General features: G+C 33.1%; 1 protein-coding gene across 1 annotated transcript in view; it reads left to right on the top strand.

Annotated features, from left to right (window-relative positions):
• The window catches only part of Esyt2 (extended synaptotagmin-like protein 2), an 83,038-nt gene that overhangs the window by 38,043 nt on the left and 20,285 nt on the right, over positions 1 to 24,710 (top strand). The window contains exons 9-14 of the mRNA XM_068363396.1: positions 9,652 to 9,700; positions 10,025 to 10,114; positions 10,659 to 10,754; positions 18,871 to 19,014; positions 19,731 to 19,886; positions 24,207 to 24,489. Of these exons, the coding sequence (XP_068219497.1) occupies positions 9,652 to 9,700; positions 10,025 to 10,114; positions 10,659 to 10,754; positions 18,871 to 19,014; positions 19,731 to 19,886; positions 24,207 to 24,489 (818 nt within the window). The remainder of the gene's footprint in view (positions 1 to 9,651; positions 9,701 to 10,024; positions 10,115 to 10,658; positions 10,755 to 18,870; positions 19,015 to 19,730; positions 19,887 to 24,206; positions 24,490 to 24,710) is intronic.

Raw genomic sequence — 24,710 nt, 5'->3', positions numbered from 1 at the left:
ATTGGAGGAGCTGACATGTAATATTTTGATGTGATCTTAGCTACCCATTATCTTTCATTATTTATGCTATCCCTTCCCTGCAATTGGGCTATAGATTTTCTCTCAGAAAAGTGATGTTAGTTTCTCTTGCATGACGGCTTCCATATTGTGAGGTATCGGAAAGGAAAACATGGGATTTCACATTTTTGAAAACTGGGCAATACTGATTACAATTAACATGTTCGTATTATTTCACATGGTGGCTAGTGATTGTTTGGATAATACACTTGTCTACCACTCCGTATATCCCGGAGTGGTAGACATGTAGATAACTGGGATTTTACGGTAAATGGCTATCCATATTTGACAAAGTATGAAGTGGGTGATCCTTGTTGCTGTTTGACAGAAAGTTAGGCAGTTATTGATATTGCTTAGGAAGTGGAAGTTTATCCCACTGCAGTATTTTTTATACAATTAGAAAAAAAATTCTTTGACACATTAAATCTTGCATATTTTTCCTGTGGCTGTAAAGTAACTTCTTGGAAGAATACACTGCATAAAATTTTCAATAGTGTAGCAAATTCATATTTCGAAGGCTTTGTTGGGTACCGTTTTACTCATTTTGCTTTTCGAATGGAAGTCACTTGTTTCAGATGGAAGATACCATGCTGACCCATACTATAGTATATCACATTATAAACCGTCTTAATGATTACGATAGGTTAGGAACTAATGAATTATTATAAATATTAAAAAATTCATTATAAACAGCTGGTAATAAGATAATTGTTCCAATAGTTATTGTCTAAAGTTTACATAGTCTTACTTTTGCCTGGTGTATTTTGTAAGAAGCACTTTCTTAATTGCAATATGTAGTACATACATCACATACATATACCAAGGCACTTCCCCCAATTTTGGGGGTTAGCCGACATCAAACAAATGAAAAAAAGGGGGCCTTTCCTCTCTATATTCCTCCCAGCCTGACAAGGGACTCAACCGAGTTCGGCTTGTACTGCTAGGGTGCCACAGCCCACCCTCCCCCGTTATCCACCACAGATGAAGCTTCATAACACTAAATCCCCTACTACCTCTGCAGTCATTCAAGGTGACCACTCTTCGTAACATATGTAGGTTGAGGTGAAATTCGCTTAGCCACGACTGAGAAATCCTTCCGGGAAAAACGTTCCAAGATCAGTCGGATATTATTAACTCTCGACCGAGTCAACATTCAGGAAGATTTGGTGGAGAAAAGTTCGTAACTCTTTGATCAGCATAATTTCCCCGACTAATATGAACACAGGCATCCATGAAAGGAGGACTGTCTGAACATAGTTATGAGAAGGAAATGCTAATTGTTTGAGAGGAAGCAGCAGGGCCTACCGGAACTGCGTCACAATCCCTTGCCATTCATTCCTATTCTGTGGTTCCCCTTTTTCTTGAAGACGGGAATGCTTTGATATGTTTTTCAGCTATTAATATATTTCTTTTAGCTAAAATATGGGCTTATTATGCTTTTAGTGAAATTTATGAATATTATTCATTCTATGAAAACTTTGGTTCATTTATGTCATGTATGTCACATTGCTTTTGTATAGAATGTAAGAATGTATGCTCATCTTTGATCTATTGTCTGCACATATGGCCAACTTCACATTTATTTGAGACTATGCAAGGGCAGAATACCCTGAGGTTGTGCATGCTGTTAAAATTTTAAAATCCTGCGCTTTTTGACTGCACGCATGACCGATACTCAAGCTGCATAATGCATAACTGTAACTGAAAGGAAGCTTATTAACAGTTAGGGGGAGTCTTTAGCTTGACTGTAAATGCGTAGCTATATTAATGCTTGTCGTCTAACCCCTTACAGTTTGTATGTAGCTCAGATACCAAAGTTGGTGGTGTTGCAGTAGAATTCAATATATTTGATCAGGATATCCTTTCGCATGATGATTTTCTGCTCAGGTAACTAACTTGTAATTGACCTTCTTATTTGAAAGAATTCTATCCTCATCGGCTTGGGTCTGTATTGTTGTTATTGATGTCATTCTTATGTAAATTATTCCTGTAGGATTCTGTTTATGGGGAATTGGTATCTGTGATGACTCTTTTGTAACTGTTCCTCCTATTTCATAATTTATTATTGTTGTATCCTCTCAACTTAAGATGCTTTAATGATATTCCAGTTAAGTAAAAGTAGTCTTATGATAAATGATTGAAATTTGATTAGTATTGAAGATCTAATGGTATTGTGGTTGTCAATGAAATCAAAGTTGAGGGGTTACAGCATATTTTATAAAACTGCAGAACACCAGTATTTATGAATTATTTTCTCACTGCTGTTTATGGTTATGATAAACTTTTTCATGTTATAATTCTGGTCACTTGAGGATTTTTTCCTTTATTTTATATTTAAAGATATTTTTTTATAATTGTAAAAGGACATTATCCCTTGTAAAGCAATATTCAGAATAGCATGCTCTTTTGAAGAGAGAGGGATGAGTAAAGAGAAATGAGTAAGTGAGAACATTTGTAAATAAATGAATTAATAATGCATTACCTTAAGAGATTTAAAGGTGTATGGTGCTATAGCTTGCTGTAGTAATGTTAAGGTAAAAGATATGCTTGAAGCTTAACCATCCTTCTTTGACGGATTTGTGGTAGTAAAGTGGTTTAGTAAGCTTGATTTTTGTATAGTGTTAGTACAGATCAATGTGCATCTTATGGGATCTCATTATTCATGTTTTCAATTGCTAATGCAGCTCTTTTTTTCAATTTTCTCAACATTATATAGTAGAATAATTAACTTGGAGGCAAATTAAATCTTTTCACTTAGATATTGTGGAGTATTTTTATTCTTAGTGCTTTAGTGGTTGAGTTGGGCAACCAAATGTCTTTTTAGATTGCGCCTAAAGAAAACTATATACTAAGTGTTTATGGTATTTGGTGCTAGCAGGTGCGTGCCTTTAAAGCTTTTATCCTATTTATTGATTTCTTCTGCACAGCAATAATGCAATATATATGCACCTGCCATGTGCTTAATCCTGACTGGTGTCTATTAGTATCCAACAATCACACCAAGTATTATTGCTCTATAGAATTCTGGTTCATTTCGATACTAAAGTTAGAATTAAGACTAAAGGCATTTTGAATCTTGAGAATGATTGTGAACCATTGTATTTTGAATTGTGAATTGATAAGCTAGATATTTGATATTGTTTTAGTCCTGTATTTGAAGGTTTGGGAATATTTTGATATAGGGAAAAATGTGTGACTGAAGACTTCCAATCCTAATAAAGTGTTAAATATCTTCACTTTTGAAGTTCATGCGTTTGTGGTGTTAGTGGTTGTTCAGGCGAAGGAGGCATTTATTGCTAGGGTCGAAGGAGATGCTCCTATTCATCATTGCAAGTCTCTCTCTCTCTCTCTCTCTCTCTCTCTCTCTCTCTCTCTCTCTCTCTCTCTTTTTTTTTTTGAACGAGAAAATTGAGATGATTTTTAAAAGGGAAAGTTTAGGCATCTATCTAAAGACTGCCAAGATATTCCTGGAGTTCCTGAAGGAATAGATTTGTAGTGGCAAATATAGAAGTACTAGTTAGTTTAACATAGACATGCCCCATAATTAATAGCAGTCAATTAAGTCTTTTGGTCAAGGGAAGAATACCAAGGTATTTAAATGTCAAATATTATGTCATCCTAGAGCTGGCAGGTCACAGTGATATTCAGCAGTAGAGACTTGGCACACAAAGGGTGGCATAAGATTCTTGAAGACGAAGTTTTAAGATTATTGAAAAATTTGGAAAATTTTTTAAAATTTAAATATTTTAATTGATATGAGAAATGCTGACAATGCTTATCAAGTTGATGACCCAGCTATCTATGAGTGGTATAAGATTAAAGGGCATTGAAGTAAAGATTTCTGACAAAATACTAGACTGTAGCAATGTAGGTTTCAAGACCTCTGAGGGTGCCTGTGTGTTGATATATTAATCCTGTTGATTGGCAATGTGATGGGCTTGTGGGGAATTGGGTAGCATTATTTAGGAAGATGTAGTACTTATGACTTAACCAGCTTACGAAGTTTATATATGATCATTGCGTTACTTTGACCCAAGTACGTAGTTCAAAGAAGTTGACCTGTTTTGGCTCTCGACTCCGCATAAATACTGTACTTTTCTCTTTTCACTGATCATTTGTTTTCAGTAAAAAGTTTAATGACCCACAAAGCAAAGCTAGATATCATGAACAAGCTGGCACTGCTACAAGTTTGGAAGATAAAAGGGTTGACTTGATATTTTTTGTTCGGAGTTTGAGCACCTTTCACAGCTTTATATATTTCATTTGTGTCCTCAACTGTACCGTTGGTTTGCTAGGGATATTTGGGTTTGACAGGCTTTTAGGTTAATCTGCGAAGTCGGCAGGTTTGGATGGTCTTCCCACTTATAACTTCTGGGATGGTTATATGGTCTTTTGGATGTTATTCGAGAACTCCAAATATTATCCCATACTTCTACTATTATCGCATACTTCAACCTCTCATAACCAACTTTTGAATAATATCATTACTCTTCCTCTGTAAGTTCACCATCCGCTGAAAGAGTTTCAATGAAGACCTTTTAAGTAATTCAGTATATGGCTGGTGCTATTGGGGTGCAAGCCACTTCTAAAGCCCTCCACTTGTAGGCAGTGTGATTTCAAGAGGCTATTTTGTGTGTTAACCAGCTTGAACAGTTAGTTTTGTACAGCTTATGGAACAGGCTACTGGTTCTTGTTAATGTGGTTTTTCTAAATGCTCTGAGGATGAGGAAGGCAACAAAAAAAGTCGGAGGACATTAAATTTCAAGTTAGAATTTGCCCTCTTTAATAGGTTAACAGAATTTGGGCTTCATGAATTCCACAGGATGAGAAAGCACAAAGTTTTGTTCGAAGGTAATGAAAGGTGTATTGTACATACTGTGAGATTTAAAGTTAGGTATTAAATGATTGTTCTTGAGAGTGCATAGGGAAGTCTATAATTGTATGCAAGGCTAAATTGTGAATATGGGAATAGAAGTTATACTATATTCTTGATATAGAGAATTGGATGACGAAAGCATGGGTGGTAAGAAATTATAATTTTGCAAATAAGACTCTATTTAATTCATCAAATACTTCTTGGCAATTGTAAACCAAAAAAGGCAAGTAGGAGGCCTACTCTGCCTTCTTCCATCTTCAAGAATTAAGGTTGATTTAAACTTGTGTGTTACACACACTGTACAAGAGGGTTCATATTTAGCTCAAGACTCATTTTGAAATTAACTCCCATTATTTTTCCTTTGTATTTGTCATTGCGGTATCAACCTTCACATAAATAAGCTTTCCTTGCAAGTTTTTTCTTTGCCATTAACATTTGTGCTGCTGTCTCTATAGAACTTGGGAATCTTTTTCTCACTTCAGTAAAGGGTCATAAAATAGGAATCTTAGCCTGACCCTTTTTCATAATATGGTGCTTTTTTGTTTTTTTGTTTACTAGTGGTCTTTGTAGTACAATTCTGATAAGTGTTAAAACAGTTATAGAGTTAATGCAGTACATCTTTGTAATTTTGCTGATGTAGCAATATTGGTTATTGTGCATAGTTGTGGTATTAAAGGAGAACACTTGACATACATTTGAGTTACTTTATTGCTTTACAATACTGTAAAAGAAATGGGAAAATAACTAGGAAAAATGTTCTAAGATAAAACTGTTACAATATAGTTGTAAATTGGGTTTAGTCTATGTTAATATAACATAGGAAAGTAAACTTACCAGGTAGAAAATTCATTTGAGTATTTATGTAGTTGGTAGGGTTTATGAACACTGCTAAAGTAAATCACTTTTTCGTGTATACAGTAGGCATATGCATGTACGATAATAGCTTAACCTTTATTAAGATCATACCCTAATTGTTATAATTACGTTAGGGAAAATCTTTGGATAAAAGTTAGGCTGTACAATTATTTATACTTTAGTAAAGCATTGCTTGATAAAAGGGATGAATGTATTGAAATTTGATTAAGTTTGTCGTTATGAGGATTTTCATTTATTTTGTATCATAGTTCAGTAGTCTTATGTGGCCCATTATTGCTATTTTCTTAGGGGAGGGGAGGAATGTTGCCTTTCTTTTAAAAAATTTCCAACCATAGTATATCATCTTTAAAATATATGCAATGATAACTAAAGGTTGCGGATAAGGTTAAAGAGCTAATAGGAGCAAGTAATGCGAGACTGTAGGTAGTTTCCCAAAAATTGTGACGTAACATTGTCAAGTTAATGAAAACTTACTTTAATTAATATCAACTGGTAGAATACAAATAAATTTTAATTATTCACCATTTAAATATTAAAAACTAAGCAAGATTACATTACTATATACTGTACATTTGTATTCAAACATTGAGAATGCAATCGTCGGTATCCTCTGTCTATTAGTATTCTCACTTCCCCATTCACTGTGGGTTCGGACAAGCATTGCGTCCCGAGCAAAAATGTGTATAGGCGAGTGTTAACTCTTTTACCCCCAAAGGACGTACTGGGATGTTTCACAAAAGCCATCACTTTACCCCCATGGACGTACCGGTACGTCCTTGCAAAAAAATGCTATAAAATTTTTTTTTCATATTTTTTATAATTGTTTGAGAAAATTCAGGCATTTTCCAAGAGAATGAGACCAACCTGACCTCTCTATGACAAAAATTAAGGCTGTTAGAGCAATTTAAAAAAAAATATACTGCAAAATGCGCTGGGAAAAAAATAACCTCCTGGGGGTTAAGGGTTGGAAATTTCCAAACAGCCTGGGGGTAAAAGGGTTAATAGGGGAATTACAAAAATGCTAGGAATTACTGTAATGTACATATTATTGTCAGGCAATAAATTTTGGAGTTAGGTCTTTTAACAGGTGAAAGTTGAAATTTTAGTTTTATAGATTTTAGATAAGGAAGTCCAATTTAGATATAATTTTGATTTATCATCATTTCATAGAATAGTTTTAGTAGATTTTAGATGAAGTCCAATTTAGATACAATTTTGATTTATTATCATCATTTCATAGAATAGTTTTAGTAGATTTTAGATAAGGAAGTCCAATTTAGATACAATTTTGTTTTATTGGCATCATTTCATAGAATAGTACTAAAACTATTATGATAAATTATTACACCATCGGTTGAAGATTATGATTTATATAATGTAGGAAGATTTTCTTGTATAAACCTCTGTTGCTATTTAAAGAACTAATTATCATTGGCTGATCTCTCATATCCTATCCTATACATAACCCATGGTTCTCTCCGTGAGATTCTGAATGAGCTTATGTTCTCAATACTTATTGAAATAAGTTTATAAAAGTATAAATTTAATGGTTTTTTATTCATAATTGTGTTGATAGCTGTCTAAAAAAAGAAACTTTTTACAATTAGTATACTGGTGTTTTGTTGAAGGACTGACTTCTATTAAGGTACACTTAGTGGCAATATCTTTCTCTAACCTATTTACTCTTCATATGCCTGTATGATTATGGTGAGCACCACAGATAAGATGCATGTATGCTTATGGTTTTTTTTCTAACATTCCAAGAGTTGTTCTCGTGTTATACTACTACATCAAGTCACTCTTGAATGTTGTTTTAATATTTATTTTGCAAACATTGTTGAATTTTTATTGTTGGGGATTTTATTCTGAAAGACTCTAGGGCAAGACAACATTTTTAGTACCATCCTTCCTACCAATGACAACACCATTTGAACCTTTTTTATGCTTTAAGAATACTCTTTATTGAAATATTTATTCAATAGAACAACTTATCATACATGTGACTTCCAAATTAAGATCTGGAACTCCTTATCCAGTATCATGTACTAAACTTCTTGCATTTTGTATTAAGCCCTTTGTCCAATAGTTTAGTATTGTCTGCACCTTTACTACATTTAATTATGAAAAAAAAAAAAAAACTGTTTACTTTTGAGAATATTGATTTGCAACATTTTATGAGTAAGTTCAGATCATATTTTATTCAGGTTTATGATACTTAAGCACTAACATTTTTCCTTGGCTGTATGACCAGATGTATTCATTATTGTATGAATTAATTTGGTGCAAATCAGATATTATTTACAGTTCTGTTAGTAATGACAACAGAAGTTAGGAGCTTGAGTGTATTATGTGCAAGAGTAGTTATTTTAGTGTTTCACATTTCACTTGTAATTATTTACTTGGTTTTAACAATTTTAGGACTTTAGCATTTTTGTGTAGGATTAACAATGTTATATAACCTTCATAGTGCCTCTTATTTTGGTGGAAATTGATAGTCCTCAATCTTGTCATGCCTAGGAGAAAAGATGCTTAGAATCTTGAAACCTTTGTTTCAGGATTTGAATTGAATCAAGTTGAAACTACAGTATAGTTTTATTCTGTTTATAAATTTTAGCATTTTTTTTTCAGTTATAGAGACTATCATAGCCATACTAAATCTAAGGGCATGTGCGTTTGTGAATTGCGAGAGTAAAATTACATTGTTTTGAAAAACTAAGTTTAAAACTTTTGAGGAAATTTCAGCTGCTGGATTGTTTCATATTTGTGTATTTAGGTTTTGTCTTGATGTTTAATAATATAGAATTAAATTTCAAAAGGGATTTATTGGGTTGGGGTGGCCCGTTGGAAATGTCCTGCCAGGAGATCTTCCAAACTGAGGATTGAGTCCCGCTTAAGCTTGATAGTTTTGTGTTGTCTGCAACCTCATTATCCTTCTGACGTAAGGATGGATGTTTTTGGTGAGCTTATAGTCCTAACTGCTGAGTCATCAGCAGTCAGAGCCTGACCCTCCCGGGTCCTAGCTTGGGTGGAGAGGAGTCTTGGGCACTATCATAGGTATATATGGTCAGTCTATAGCGCATTGTCATTGTCCCTTGCCTTTGCCATTCATGAGCGACCTTTTAACCTCTTAAATAAGGGCAAGATTAGTTGCAAGTCTGACAAGGGTAGATAATCATAAGGATAAGTAATGAATCCTTAAGAACCTATTCAAATGTAAAGTTTTTTTAAATCTAATGATAATTAGATATTGTATTGCCTATTTTCTACCCAAGAAATTCTGGAATTGTTAAGAAGAATGATTATCGTAGAAAATTCTGGTCATGACAAGGATGAATAGGTGGCTATGATATTATAATCTTGAATTCTTTGGTTCATAAATTTTTGCGGGGGCCTAATGCTCCTCTGACCATCAGCCTGACATACTATTGCTTGCTAGTACAATGATCTAAAGAATCTAAAAATGAAGGTACCTTTTTTTTAACGTAGCCTATAAATACTTTTGTCCAATTGTTTCAATGGCCAATCAATTTTTTTGGAAAAAAGTACAAGCAGAAACAGAATTTGATAAATCAATGAGCCATGGTATACAGGTCAAGAATCTGCATAAATGTTGCTGGCAGTATTCTCAATAGTATATGGTGATATTGTATAAAGCATTATTGCATGGCGTAATTTTTATTTTTTGTGCCAGAAATTTATGGAAAACTTTTTTTTTCACTGGGCAAAACAGTTATTGATTTATGCAATCTTCAAAATAATTGATTTTATCACCTTATAAAAGTTGGAATATTTTAATACCTTTTATTGATTTGTTGTTGTAATGAATATTTTTGGTTTTGTAGAGCCAATTTGGATGTTCAAGAGATATGGAAAAGTGGAGAAATCGATATGGTGAGTATGTAGGCCATCCAGTTCTTGTTTATTCAATAAGCATTTGCTCTCCTTGGTTTATAAAAAGAAGATATAAGTTTCAAGTATTGTGCTGACAAAGTATAGGCATTTCTAACCCATCTAGAAATTCTCTGGCTAGTAGATGACATTTTGGGATTTTCAGATCCTGTTCCTCTATTTGGAATATTTAATGACACGTTTCACTTAGATCAGGGTAGGTTAGGACATGCTAATATCTGGCTGGCTCTTAATGCTATCCTACCGAGGAAAAAAAAAGAAAAGCATCATTGGAATTCACGTTATTGTATTCATGCAATTTTTCAGTGGGTACCATTATCTGATGCAAAGTCTGGTCGCCTACATATCCGTGCCACTTGGCTTGAACTGAGCGAAGCTGCACCGTCTTTGGATTTGGTAAGTATTCCTTTCAGTAGCTTATATTCTTATTCAAGGTATTTGCTCCCTTCTATTAATTCTAGTATGACAAGACTAGTACTTTTTCTCTAAATGTAATAAATTCTTTCACTTTGTTACTACCTGTTTAACTTTTTTTTTTTTTATTAAACCACTCCGGCCATATAAATGAGGTTAAAGAAATATCACTCATATGGTTTTTGATACTGTATACCTTGATATAATCATCAGAATATACACAGTATAAAAGGACAAGTGTTAAACATCACCTGGGTTGAGCGCTTTTTATTTACAATACTGTATTCTTTTCTATAAAAAGGTTAACTGTATTTGGGTCAAGGGGTTCTTGATAATTGTTTATTTCAGAAATAATATACTATTAGGCTCATAGACTACAAATTTTGTATATAAATATAAAGTACAACACTTTTTTTCTTTTATATAATTTTTAAAAGTAGTTTTGCAGAGCTTACATGATGTTTTCCAAGAATTCTCTGCCTTTTAAATTTAAGAGTTACACAAATTTTGTCTTGTACTTTTTCAGCAATTGGAAGAAATCCGTGCTCTTCAGAACACAACAAAGAACCCTCTACACAGTGCAGTGTTGATGGTGTGGGTTGACTCTGCCAAGAAACTTAATGTAAGTATAAATCATTGTCATTATTGCATGTTATTAAAGGTTTAGTCTTTTTTCAGAAGCCTTAAAATCTGCCTAATGAAAAAATTGTTCTAATTCTAGAATAATTGTGTGCTCTCATAGACTAGAAAAATCAAAGTTGATATTTTTGTCATGATTTCTGGATTTTATAATTTCTTCCCATGTCCTCAAACTCATGCTCAAACTACAGATGGTCTAGATAAAAAGTCTTAATGATTTGTTAGCTTAATATTAATAGTAATTTGTTGGCTTTATAATTTGAAAATTTCACTAGATTAATTCTTCCTACAACTTTTAAATAGCTGAGTATTGAATAGAAAAAGAACTTATTAGAAAAAGTTTTGCCGCCTGACAATCGGTAATTTAGCTTTGTATATTATATCCATGATAATTTGACTAGCAGTAAAGTTTAGCATTGCAGTACTTCAGCAATATTATCTGGTTCATTTACAACTTTACAATGTAAATTGTAGGTTTTAATTTTGATGGAATTTGTGATTAATCTTAGTGTTGTACAGTTCCTTTTTTTAAAAATTATTTTGTAATAGTTTTCCTTGTTATTGTCATAGTATTGTCATTAAAAGTATTTACCTATTCTTTTGATACTCTGCAGAAATAGATTTTATAAGATTGACAATAGAAAATATAATAATGAAAATAATTTCTTTCGTAAGATTATCCAAAGAAAATTTATCATAACTACTAGACCATTCTTTCCTTACTCAAGACCCAGATGCAGTGGATGAAATTTTGATATTCTTAATCCAGAAGTAAATGGGCCTTATCCTATAAAATTGGAGCCAGTGTCTTCTGAGCAATATGATACAGTAAAATAATTATATTTAAGAAAATCGTGCAAGGAAGTTTTGTCTTGGAAGTATGAGCATAGGTTTGAAAAGTTAATAAAATTTACTTTTGAAGAGAGGGCTGTTGAAAGCTTAAAGTTTTGCTTTGTAAGTTTTATTTTATTGTGGATTAAAACAAATTTCTTTTGAAGGGGTTTAGACGATTCATGATCACATGGATTTTAAAGGAGTGTCTCTGTTGCTCTCTCTGGTCATTTTCTTAATTTCAACCTTTTTTTTTATTGTCTGTTCATAGAAAATATTTTGTAGAAGCTCAACACATTAACCCCTTCGGTACCGAGAATCTTAAACGAGCATTCACTCGTATCGTTAAAAACTCGCAACAAATATTAATTTCCATTTATTGCAACCTTTATGGCAATATTTTGCACAAGTATATCCACAAAATTGAGCCGTGTTTACCTCGTGGAGCATTGTATCTTGGAATGAATTGTGACACTTCCTTCCATACAATATTTGAGCCTTGTCTTAATTAGACAGTAAGGAAGATTTAAGCTTTAAAACTGATCTGGAGATTTCAAATGATGGCTGGAGAAATGTTAGTGCCGATAGTGAATATAATTGATTTCCCTCCTCCTCCTCCTCCTCCTACTCCTCCTCCAATAGAAAAATTGATTTGGTTGTTCAAACAATTAACAAAGTATTTAAGCAATAGTAAAGAATTCATGCGTACTGTATTGTTTACAGTATTATATATAAATTTGGGGTAATCTCACAAATTCATCTGAAAGATTGTATAATCATACTGTATGAAGTAATTTATTAAAGTAGCAATAAAAATTAATACTGCACAAAGGGATTATGGGTTTTAAACAGGCAGGCACTGGACCATAAGCTGAAGTCTGTACCGAAGGGGTTAAATTGTAGTTTGTGCGTTTTCGAGACTCCCACACTTATTTCTTTTGATACTTTGAATGAATGTATGAAAAAGAAAATTATCATAGATTTTGAATTAAATTAGAGTGTTCTAAATTCTCATAATTTTCTCTACTACAGTTTTTTTTCTCAGATAATTTTGTGAGTAGTAGTTTTTTGTTTACATAAAAGTAAAAGGAAAGGTGGGTTGCCATGAAGGTTCCTAAATCTAACAACTGTTCTTTGGGTAGTAAGGCTGACTTTTTAGGCCATTTTACTTTTTTTCTTTCTTCAACCAAAAGTATTTTTGGGTTATGCTATCATAGTCATGTAGAGGTGACCTTTTTAAATACAGTACTGCTTCTCTTTTGGTTTTTATGATCAAACTTGAGTTTGGTTTGTCTGAAGACACTTGAAAACCTTTCGGTACAACAATTCTCGAGTTTTTATTAAGTTATGAAATTCAGAATAAGGAAATGACCATAGTTCTCCTAAGATATTTCAATTGGGAATCTGACTTATTCAGAGAGACTTTCCTGAGAATCATGTGCTATAATTTTTTTCAGTGAAAAAGCTTGCTGTGATAGAATGAAAAAAAAAAGAAAAATTGTACCTAGATGCATGCAAACAATTTTCCTTCAAGATGCTGCAGCAATACATTTTGGTAATGAAGCCTATGCCATTTTGACTCCTCATTTTTCTTTGGGATAAAGCAGTTTAAAGTATTTTTATTTTAGTTTTAATACCAGTATACCATATTGACTAATAATAGAGAAATTTTTTGGTTCACTCCTGTTCTATACGTATTAGAGAATGAAGTTCGGAACATAATTGGATAATTTTGTAGGAGAATATGAAATTTTGAGAAATTTTCTCATGCTAGACTTTGAAAAAGAACAGAAGCTCAATTGATAATAAATGGCTAATAGTTATGGACAGGAAGGTCCCTTCGATATTCCCATGCAAGACCTAGAGAAGGTTAGGTTCTGTATACAGTACTAATTATAGTGAAACAGACCAAGATGTGTTTATGGAAAGTTGAATTCAAGGTAAAATTGTCTCGTGCTATCTCTTTTATACCCAACTTTTGATAGACTACCAGCCAAACTTGGCCGAATCCCTCGTCAGGCTAGGAGAACTGGAGAGAGGAAAGGTCGCCATTTGTTCATTTTTTTTTTCATGTCGGCCAGCCCCCAAAATTGAGGGAAGTGCCTTGGTAAATAAACCACTCTCCCTCCTATCAGAGCGGTATTCAGCACCCAATTTTCAGGGAATTTCCAGTAGAATATTAATTTCCATATAAAAATTAATCATTTCAGTGCATATGGGAATCTTACAAGTTCCAACAGTTCTCTCCACTCCCATGGGTTTTATTTTTATCTATAAAACCTAATCCTAAGAAGAATGAGGAATAAATATGGTGACAGCTTCTTTACTAACATTTATTCCTCTGCTGCATCAAGAATAAAGGGTTAGCACAGACATTTTTAACCCTTTAATGCATCTAGTGATGCACTTTAACGACACCCGTTCGTGTAACCATAAGTGTTCTATAGAAGATTTTTTCTGTCTGTATTCCTCATTACGAAACATCAGCTTAAGAGTAAGTTGATATATGACATTATCTGACATCAATTTTGTCAATGGCAATATCACCAGAAAGTAAAGAATTTGTTTTATAATGTGTACAAGCTTTTTCATTGAGGAAATGAGTAGCATGTGAATCTTGGGTAAGTACTGATGTAATTATATACAGTATAGTATAAGGTTTGTCCGGAACTATCAATCCATAAGTTTGTGTAGTGCTATAGTATGTGCTCACTTTGCTCATATTAAATGTAGTTGCTATGTCTGTTGCATGATAGAGGTGTAGAATCACAAAATGCTTTCAGTATACTAAAACTTTCCATGAAAAACAATCTGATTAAGTGATATTTTATATATATATGAAATATTGAAAAAAATGTTGCACTGTGTAGTATAAAAAAAATTTGAGTTTGTTTTATAACAAAACTTAATACGACTGATATTGTAGCCTCAATTTTATAAGATGAAAAGTACTGAACAGTATTTATTTTGAAGTGTAAGAGGTAGATATTGTAATAGAAATTTTTTTTTAAGAAAGTGTGAGGAAATTACAATTTAGTTTTTAAGAGAACATTTGGGAAGCGAGGTATTCTTGATTTGGAGCAGTAACAAAAACAAAGTTTATAAAATTAGTTTTTTGTTACACGATGTCCACCAAAACAAGCAATCATTCGGGACAAAAATGGAAAGATAGTGTTTATATTCCAATGAGTTATAAAATTTAAGGATAGAAGAAAGTGATTTCTAAAGGAGAAAATGTCCTATATTTTTTTTATTTAAGAGAGCTCTTAGGCAATTTATAGTTTGAGGTGAACATTTAAAGTTCTTCTACCAAGATATGGTGCCTATATAACATAATGAACTTATTTTTCTCATTAGACTGCTTCACTTGATATAACTTTCTTTTAATTGCTATATACTTAAGGTTTCTTTGAAATGGTTTTCCAAATATTTTAGTTATTACTTTTTTCTGCTGGAGTTTATTGTAGTTTGTAAACTCAAAAATTTTGCATATTGTTGTCCAATTTTTTTTCAGTTGAATTATATATCTGGAATGAATAAAACTATTTTATATACTGAACCTGTATATGGAGAAAGTGTCTCGTAAATTGACAGTTGTCATATTTTCTTAGTGATAAAAGAAAGAAGACTTGATATAATAAAATTTAATAAAATTAATGTTTAGTTTGCAGAAAGCAACTCGCAGGATTTAAAATTGGAAAGGAAGTTATTATAAGTAAAAAGAGAGGGTCACGATTGTATGCACGTTTATTTAGCACGAAGCGATTTCTTTCTTTTTTAGGCAGCTCTTGAAATTCCTCTTGGCATGTTTGAAAAATTGGGAGGTTAGTAAGTGTAAATATAGAAACCTTGTCTTTGCACTTTAAAAAGTTCAGCCAGGTTTCTCAAATGTATTTATTACTTTCTGCCAGTTTTTTAATCACAGCATATATGTTTTCTTCACCCTCTACAGCCGTCCCATAAGGTAAATCAAGTTTAGACAGTTCTGTATGACGCGTTTGCATGCAATGTGTTCGTGCACTTACTTTGTCCGTCCCACAGTGTGAGATGTGCTTTGGGATTTGAATTTTTTTTGTATGTGCATGATGGATGTAAGTTGCTTATTTGCACATTGCACAGATTTACCCAAGGGTAATGTACATATTCGCGTTACCTTATTAATTTACAATTTTTGTTAATGCTTTTATCATTGATAGAAATGCTGTACAGTAGTTGATTTCGATAACTGGTAAATAAGAGATATACTATGTGTTGTTGCATGTGTTTTTTTTTTTGTTTTTTTTTTGTGCTCGTCATGTTTCAAAAGATAAGTTTTATTTTTATATTTTTATTTTAATAAGTAATGTTTTCCTAGATAATATCTAGAGAAGAGTTTAAGAATCAGATGGCCACAATTTTGGCATGACATTATTTAGTGGAATTAAAGCAGATGTGTAAGAGTTCATATGAAATTAGATTTGATATTAAGGATGGTGTTCAGTAAAAAAGTCAAATTCTAAAAGGGAAAAGGCGTTTAATTTCATATGAAATAATTTACTGTATTTCACAAAGTATTCAGAAAATTGATGCTCTTCGCACTCCCCTAGAGAGATTAGTTCACCAACGTTCAGCTGGGCTCCACAAGGCACTAGAGTTGTAAGACCCAGGCCTACATGGCTGAGGACTGAAGCGTGAAGTAGGAGATGATAAATGGAGAAGTATAGAAGTAAAAGCACAAGATAGAGACGACTGGCAAAATCTAACTGATGGCCTTTGTGTCAATGGGCGTAGGAGGAAATGATGATGAATCTGCAATACAGAATTTCCCCGACTTCCGTGTCTACTGGTAACTTGAATAGAAGAACATTTACATTAAAAAAGATTTCATTAAACATATATTTCCAAAGACATACAAACAAAGGCACCCAACAAACTACTTAAAACAAAACTAAAAACTTACAAAATATATCAAAACTGACTTAAAAATAAAAAAAAATCTTATAAGGATATAGGTAGACATGGATATCATCACCCATGCTAGACTGGAATGTCTAAAACAACACTACTATAGTTCTGTGGACAGACGGTAAGCCTGTCAATCTGACAAAGCAGTCAATTCGACGTTCTAGGTCTGGTCCTAGTCGTGGTTCATTCGGTTACGATTGCCCCACCTTATGTGGAATGTGGGCAGAGTCAAGATCTGCATTTGTAAGAGGAGGTAGAAGAAGCTGCCCTCAATCAGAAGAGGTGGTGAAAGGATAGGATGACGTGCAATCTGTAAATGAAAAAAAAAAATAGCTAACTAAACTATGGAGCTATAATCTAATATAAATAAAACTAATCATTCACAAACATACCAATCAAAGGTAAAATAATTTCTGGTGAATAAATAGATAACATTGCCAATGTGATAGTAATAAATCCAAACAGTCAGAATAAAAAAAGTGAAATTGCCTAAGACTTCACTACTGTCTTCCACTATCAAAAAAGTCTACAAACAAACCTTCAGTTCTTGCAACAGTCTTACTTGCTACAAGCAATCATTACACTAACTACCTTTCTTTTTCTGAATAATTTAATAAAACATAACAAAAAAAAAAAAGATAGATATAAATTAGATTCTTAGTTTAAACAATATAATTGAACAATCTTCATGCAGGGCTGATTAGCAAAATTGCTGAAGAGAAAATATTGATCAGTGCTAATTAGATATCAGTAAATCAAGAAGAGCTGGAGATTATAAGAGATCAGTCAATGAAAGGGTAGATATAGTACTTAAATAAATGAAAAATTCTTTAATTAGACCATAGAAATGAGAATACAAGATATAAGCTATGTGGTAAGGCCTCCACATCTGATAGTAATAGAAAAATTTATGAATCGATGCAAAGTGGTAAATTTTGAAAAACTGAATGTCGTAATAGTGTAATTATGGGACCAGAATTGTAAATGTGTAAATATACTTTGAAATTAAAGCTCATTACTGTGCTATTCTCATGATGATCACCACCATATTTATAAACATTTTCACGTAAGCTTTTCCTGTTGATGTTTCATAAATGTTTATGTACCCAAGTTTGCTTTAATTTGGAAGGTTATTATACAGTCTTAAGAGGTTAAGACTTCTAAGCACACATATGTATAAGTTTTTTTTTTTCTTTTTTTTTTATGGGGGAAAAGTTTTACACTAACTGCTTCACTAGTAATGTTTGCTATAAATGTGATTGTTGGTATCAGATTTGTGCATAGAATTAAAACTATAACAGAATGGTTGATTGGAAAGATATAGAATAGATTTATGCATAGTGTATAGTACTGCAATATGAAATTAGTTAGTTTAATTGATATATACAGTACAGTGTACTTCAACATAAAATTTGTTTGTTGCATATATGGAAATGTATGTATTCCAAATATCCCAGTGTATTATAAAATAAAATGTATGCTTTATAGTTAGTGCACTGGTCTTGCCATGATAAACATTGGGAGTAGATATGTGTTTTTGCTTATGCAATTGGGAATTGAATTATTCAGTAAATATGATAGATTCTCTAGTTTTTTTCTAGTAATTTTATCAGATGGTAGTCAACTATTTTAACGACATTTGATACGAAGGGGTAGTTATTTTTTCTTGAGATAAGTTCTCAAGTTTTCCCAAGTATATTATTTTTGTACACCTGTTGCTATTTGTAGCGGTTAGTGGTGTCGGATATTTTTTGAGTTACTGATATATTTTTATGTACAGTAGCAATGAGAGCTTGGTGAGAGCTGGATGGAATTTTTTGTGCATGTTTAGTAATTTGTGTGTATGAGGTTAAGGGAGGAGTTTAATTATTCTAATTTTGGGTTATTATTGTTATAGATTTGTCAGTTTTTTGCTTCTAATTTTATCATTGAAAAATTTGAATAACTGTAACTTTTAGATTTATGGCTATGTCGATAGTTTAAAAGGCATTTGCCTGTGGATGAATGCAAGAACTATATAAAATCTTTATAGCATTTTGAAATTTTTATTTTCACTTAAGGACTTCATACTTTGAAAACTGGTAGTTCTAGTTTCATTATTATTTATGCAGTTTTTTATCATTCATTAAATCATTCATTTAGCTTTTATTTCAATTTCTGAAAGTAATTTCTGATATGAAGTACAATATTGACTGTATTTCATTATAGACTTGAATACGCTCCTGTGATACATTTAAGTATATTTAATCCATATCTTATGAAAAGGTTAGTGATGTGCCCTCACTTATTTTTCCAACAATTAACAGTAGTTTAATGATTTGCAGACCACCCCAGACCCATTTGTTCGATTGCACGTTGGCAATACCAAACACGAGACGACGGTGCGCCAACGAACCAATGATCCAGTTTTTGAAGAAGGCTTTTCATTCCTGGTGCGCAACCCGAAAACGCAGGAGTTGCAAGTTGAGGTAAGCATCCTTTAGTTACACTTGGCTGCAATTACCGAGGCAATTAATTTTGTGATACTTTTACTCACTCGTGATATTTTCAGATAGATTTGTGGAGTCCTGGTTATCTTATTGGATGTCTAGATTAAATAACTTGAGTGTAAGGAATACTTTTTTATATATTAAATAATTTTTATAGCTAAAATTTCCTGCTAGCAATTGAAAATACTGCATTGTACATTTGCAGACTTTAGTATAGTGCACTGTAATTTGTGTGTTTTATTGTATTTCATTGTTTTTTTGTTTATTTAGGAGTCTTCATATAGTTGATGCATGTTATGCATCATTAGGATTTGTCAAAATTTTGCTATACAGTACTTAACCCTTTTACCCCCAAAGGACGTACTGGTACATTTCACAAAACTCATCCCTTTACCCCCATGGACGTACCGGTACGTCCTTGCAAAAAAATGCTATTTAAATTTTTTTTGCATATTTTTGATAATTTTTTGAGAAAATTCTGGCATTTTCCAAGAGAATGAGACCAACCTGACCTCTCTATGACAAAAATTAAGGCTGTTAGAGCAATTTTAAAAAAAATATTCTGCAAAATGGGCTGGAAAAAAAATAACCCCTGGGGGTTAAGGGTTGGAAATTTCCAAATAGCCTGGGGGTAAAAGGGTTAAATGACATAGATATGCTTAGAATAAGTGTTTTATCAATGATATATTTTTTAGGTTATTGACCAAAAGACTAGCGCTGTCCAAGGGAAGCTCGAGTTGGACTTGAACTTGCTGCTTAAAGAGAAGAATCTTGAAATTATTGGCGAAGATTACAGTCTGAGTGGTGCCTCTGGAGGATTGGCGGCTATTAAGCTCTCGCTCACGCTCAGGGTTAGTAGGCCTTTTACTTTTGCATTTTCAGATTTGATTTACTGTATGCAGTTAATTCTAATAGTCATGCCTTCTCCATCGTAAGGCTTGGTACTACACAGTATTCTAGAAGCTTTATTCCAGCTGTGACCAAGTTATGGAATGATCTTCCTAATCCGTGGAACTTCAAAAGTTCAAACTTACAGCGAATGTTTTTAGGTTGAGCAGGCTGACATGTTTCTTTTTATATTTTATGTATGAAAGATCTGTTTTGATGTTGCTACTGTTCTTTAAATATTTTGATTGTTCATTGCTTCTCTTGTTTGTTTCCTTTCCTCAGTGTGCTATTTTTCCTTGTTGGAGTCCTTGGGCTTATACCATCCTGGTTTTCCAACTAGGGATGTAGCTTTGCTAATAATATTAACAATGATAATAATATTTTAACTGTTTAAAAACTGTTTGGAGTAAGATTTTTTCTACTTTTTCCATGCTTGCCTGGTATGTTTCGAAGAGAATTTACTAAATCATGACCAAACAGTAGTTTGATTTTGAAAGATTGGCGGAAATAATTGTTTTTAGCAGTATAAATAGGTTCACTCTTTGGATATACCTTGCATTTTGAAATATCGTAGAGTAATTTTTGTTTAGTTTATCATTAAATTACACTATACCCATGATATTTCTTTAAACTTTTGTTTTTAAAGTAGATTTGTAAGGTTTGTAAGTAGAATTTATGATCTCAAAAAAGAAAATTTTGAAATTTATCTTAATTTAAGGCTTTTTAAGTAGATTTTGTAATCTCTCTAGAGAAAATTTTATTTTCATAACTAAATATTTTGAAATTCAGTTGGGTTAGGGAGACTACTTGACACCCATAAGTCAAGATTAAAATTGTTGGTTTAACATTCCTTTAGTTGAAAGATTTTCCATGTGAATATATTTTTCATAAGTATTTTATGTTAAAATGAAACTCTATTAACAGGGAAAGTAATGTGTAAAGAAATTTTGCAAATCTGTAAAGCTTATTGAATGAAGAGTCACGCTTACTGTTCACTCTTATTGACGGTGATGTAGTAAATAATCATTGTGATGAGTAAAATATAAAGTAACTTTTTTTTTCTCAAAAAGATGATTGCGATTCTTAGCCTAGGCATGATAAAAAGTATGGTTGGGCTTAATCATGTTTATGAGACTGTAAACTGTACCTGCTTTTTAAAAGGAGGGAAGTTTAAAAGAATTGTTAGAACAATGGAGAATGCTCAAGTCTCGATCTTGTATCTTGAATATGATCAGCAGCCATGAGAGTAAGGCTTTTTTTTCTATGAAAGGAATCCTATTTCCTTGGTGCGAGACTTGCATCACTCTTAGATCTGTTCGCACTTACTACCATGATGATTATTATTATTATTATTATTATTATATTTTTTTTTGGGGGGTGTTCTCTTCCTTATGCTCATCATGGCGACTTTTCTTGTTCTTGCTCCTTGTTAGAATAAAGTGGCATGCTTAATGTATGTTGCTTTTAAAACTTGTTTGCTTATAGCATGGGGTTTTAAACCTCAAGCATTTCTAATATAAGGCTTAGAGGCTTCCTTTGCCGATGTGAGTTCCAAGTCTCAGTTGATATAGATGATGAAGGAATGGCTCGCATATCAAAGACCACCGTTCTTGTGGCCTTATTAGAGAGCATTTTTTCCTAACTACTTTACTACCTGTAAGAAGAGGAAAGTCATATACTTTTAACCCTAAAATCCCATAGATCTGTTTGGATAGTAGGCTAGAGATACCTTTGAAGGCAACTTTCCTCTTCTACATGAATACCGTACATTCAGTTGTTGGAAAAGGACCTTCTCTCAATTTTAGCAAATCCAAAAATATTTGATCGAAATCCCAACTTGACATTTTGGTTTATTTTTTGAAATGTATAAAAAAGGAAAGGTATCCAGTTTTGAATGACAACACATTAATTTTCTTCCCTAAGAAGAAAAAACTCTACAGATACCAAGGACATTTAAGTAGCAGTGATCCTTATAAAATTCCAAAGTCTATTTGTCAAAGTTTTATATGGTAAGATGAAAGCCATAACTGTACAGTATCAATATTTACCCATTATCTTTTATGCCAAACTATAGAAATCTATGGCCAACTTCTGTGTCATGTGTTTTTTTTTTCTAAATGGGCTGCAATAAGAGTATTGTGGTACTCTTTAGAAGGGTATCTAAACCAGCTTCCTACCGTAGCCAATAAACATTACACTCGGACTAAATTGTTATTGTTGGATGAATCTGAGATGCGGGTTGGCGTAAAATCCAATAGTAAATATTATTTAACACTGAAGAAATAATGTTGGAAAGGCAGTGATTACGTCCATTTTTTAGTGCATATGAAGTGAAACTTCTTTATCCCAAACTTGGAGCAGAATATTTATGCCAGACTTGAAGCAGAAGCACAGGGCATATGAGGTGAGCAAATAAAAAATTCAATGCATAACTCTTTATAGAAGACTGATAGCATAAATCTGTTGCAAGCCTTTGCTTTACCTGCTATTTCAGTAGGTAATTAGATACCCAGCTAGGGGGACATTCTGGTGTCAACTTGCATAGAATTTTGGGGGGAGTCTCTTGACTTGCACTTGCCTACCAGTTCCTAGGTCTTCTGTTGTTTGGCTATTAACCTTATGGGGTTTACACAATGTTTCAGGCTCAAGAGAGCTAAGTATGTTTTAAGGTAAATATCCTAATTAAAAATGTACTGGTTATAAAATTGTATCATAGGAATAATGTTACTAATTTTCAAATTTGTGATGAAGCACAATATTTTTAACGTAAGCGCAAACGGTTTCATTGGGCCGTATGACTTTTATATATAGCTTTTTTCTGTTATTAAATTTGAATAATCCAATAGTTTTGAATTCTATGTATTAAAGCTATTAGATACACTATAATACAGAAACATTTAGTTATGACTGTCAATGTTTTCTACTTTGGTTTGTACAGGTATTCCTCTTAAAAGTCCAATGGTAATATCAAGAAAACATATTTTCTCTTGTTACAGACATGTTTATATGATGCAAAGTCATCAGGGAAGAAACGGTTAATTGCCTTGATTAGTATTTTTATCAATCGAGTAGTTGTGCATATAATGCAGTGTGATGTTCTTTCTTGAGCTCTTACCACTACTGGATTGATGGAATACTGTAGTTTAAAAGTACACTTGTAAGGCACTGGATTCTAACTTAACTGTAAGAAGGGTTTTGTATGAGCAGCATAAATATTAAAACCTTTAATATAATTACCCTGTAGGGGAGTAGTGATATGTGTACGTCATGAGGTGCATTATAGGCATTATATAAAGGCCTTTGCATTGTTGTACCTCATGAGGTGCATTATAGGCATTATATAAAGGCCTTTGCATTGTTGTACCTCATGAGGTGCATTATATAAAGGCCTTTGCATTGTTGTACCTCATGAGGTGCATTATAGGCATTATATAAAGGCCTTTGCATTGTTGTACCTCATGAGGTGCATTATATAAAGGCCTTTGCATTGTTGTACCTCATGAGGTGCATTATAGGCATTATATAAAGGCCTTTGCATTGTTGTACCTCATGAGGTGCATTATAGGCATTATATAAAGGCCTTTGCATTGTTGTACCTCATGAGGTGCATTATAGGCATTATGTAAAGGCCTTTGCATTGTTGTACCTCATGAGGTGCATTATATAAAGGCCTTTGCATTGTTGTACCTCATGAGGTGCATTATATAAAGGCCTTTGCATTGTTGTACCTCATGAGGTGCATTATAGGCATTATATAAAGGCCTTTGCATTGTTGTACCTCATGAGGTGCATTATATAAAGGCCTTTGCATTGTTGTACCTCATGAGGTGCATTATATAAAGGCCTTTGCATTGTTGTACCTCATGAGGTGCATTATAGGCATTATATAAAGGCCTTTGCATTGTTGTACCTCATGAGGTGCATTATAGGCATTATTTAAAGGCCTTTGCATTGATTCTTTGTTGTGGTTGCTTTACATTGTTTTACATTACCTCTGTTCCTGCTTCCTTTCTTCAGTTTTTCTGTCCAACTACTTACCTTGTACTTCATAGTGAATTTGCAGTTGTCTCCCAGTTAAGTTTTGGGTGTTGAATGGCTTCAGAGGTCCTGAATACAGTAATTAGAACAAAATAAATATATAGATTGAGATATTTTATGCTTAATGTACCTTAGTCTTGAGAAAGGATATTCCTGATTTTGAGTTAATTAGTACTGCATTTGTCATCTTATGGTTTTATTTTCTTTGAAAAGTATCCTATAACAGATTAAGCTTGATTTTGCAGATCCTAAAGACTGCTTTGAAGACTGATGATGGGGATGGTGGTCCCAAAGAAAAGGGTGAGGTGGAAACATCATCCTTTACTACTCCTGCTGCCATCTCAGACCCCCCTTCCTCTTCCTCAGCATCTGTTCCACAGCCCCCTGCACCTAAAATTTCCAGTAAAGCTCTCCCTAGCACTCCTCCTCCCCATCCTGCTGATGTTCCTGAGGCAAAGTCTGCCCTCACAAAGGAGGATGTGTCTGTGGCAGATCCTAGTGATGTCTCAAATGTGGCCACACACGCTGGTAAGATGCTCACTTTGTCCAGGGCTCCTAGCATTAACTTGCATGAGAACTAGCATGCTGAAGCATTAGCTAACAAGCGTTGAGCCTAAGGACAGCTGTGTATTCAAAGAAACTCCATGCTACGGTAGAAGGTGTGCATGCTTTACTTGCTCATTATGCTGCCTCTTCCTTGCCTAATAACTAAGGTTTAAGGATGTAGAGTTTATATAGTCTAATGGAAT

Source organism: Palaemon carinicauda, chromosome 40 (assembly GCF_036898095.1).
Source record: "Palaemon carinicauda isolate YSFRI2023 chromosome 40, ASM3689809v2, whole genome shotgun sequence".
Classification (NCBI taxonomy): domain Eukaryota; kingdom Metazoa; phylum Arthropoda; class Malacostraca; order Decapoda; family Palaemonidae; genus Palaemon; species Palaemon carinicauda.
Note: the sequence above shows the minus strand (reverse complement) of the source record. Positions and strands in the feature narration are given on the sequence as shown.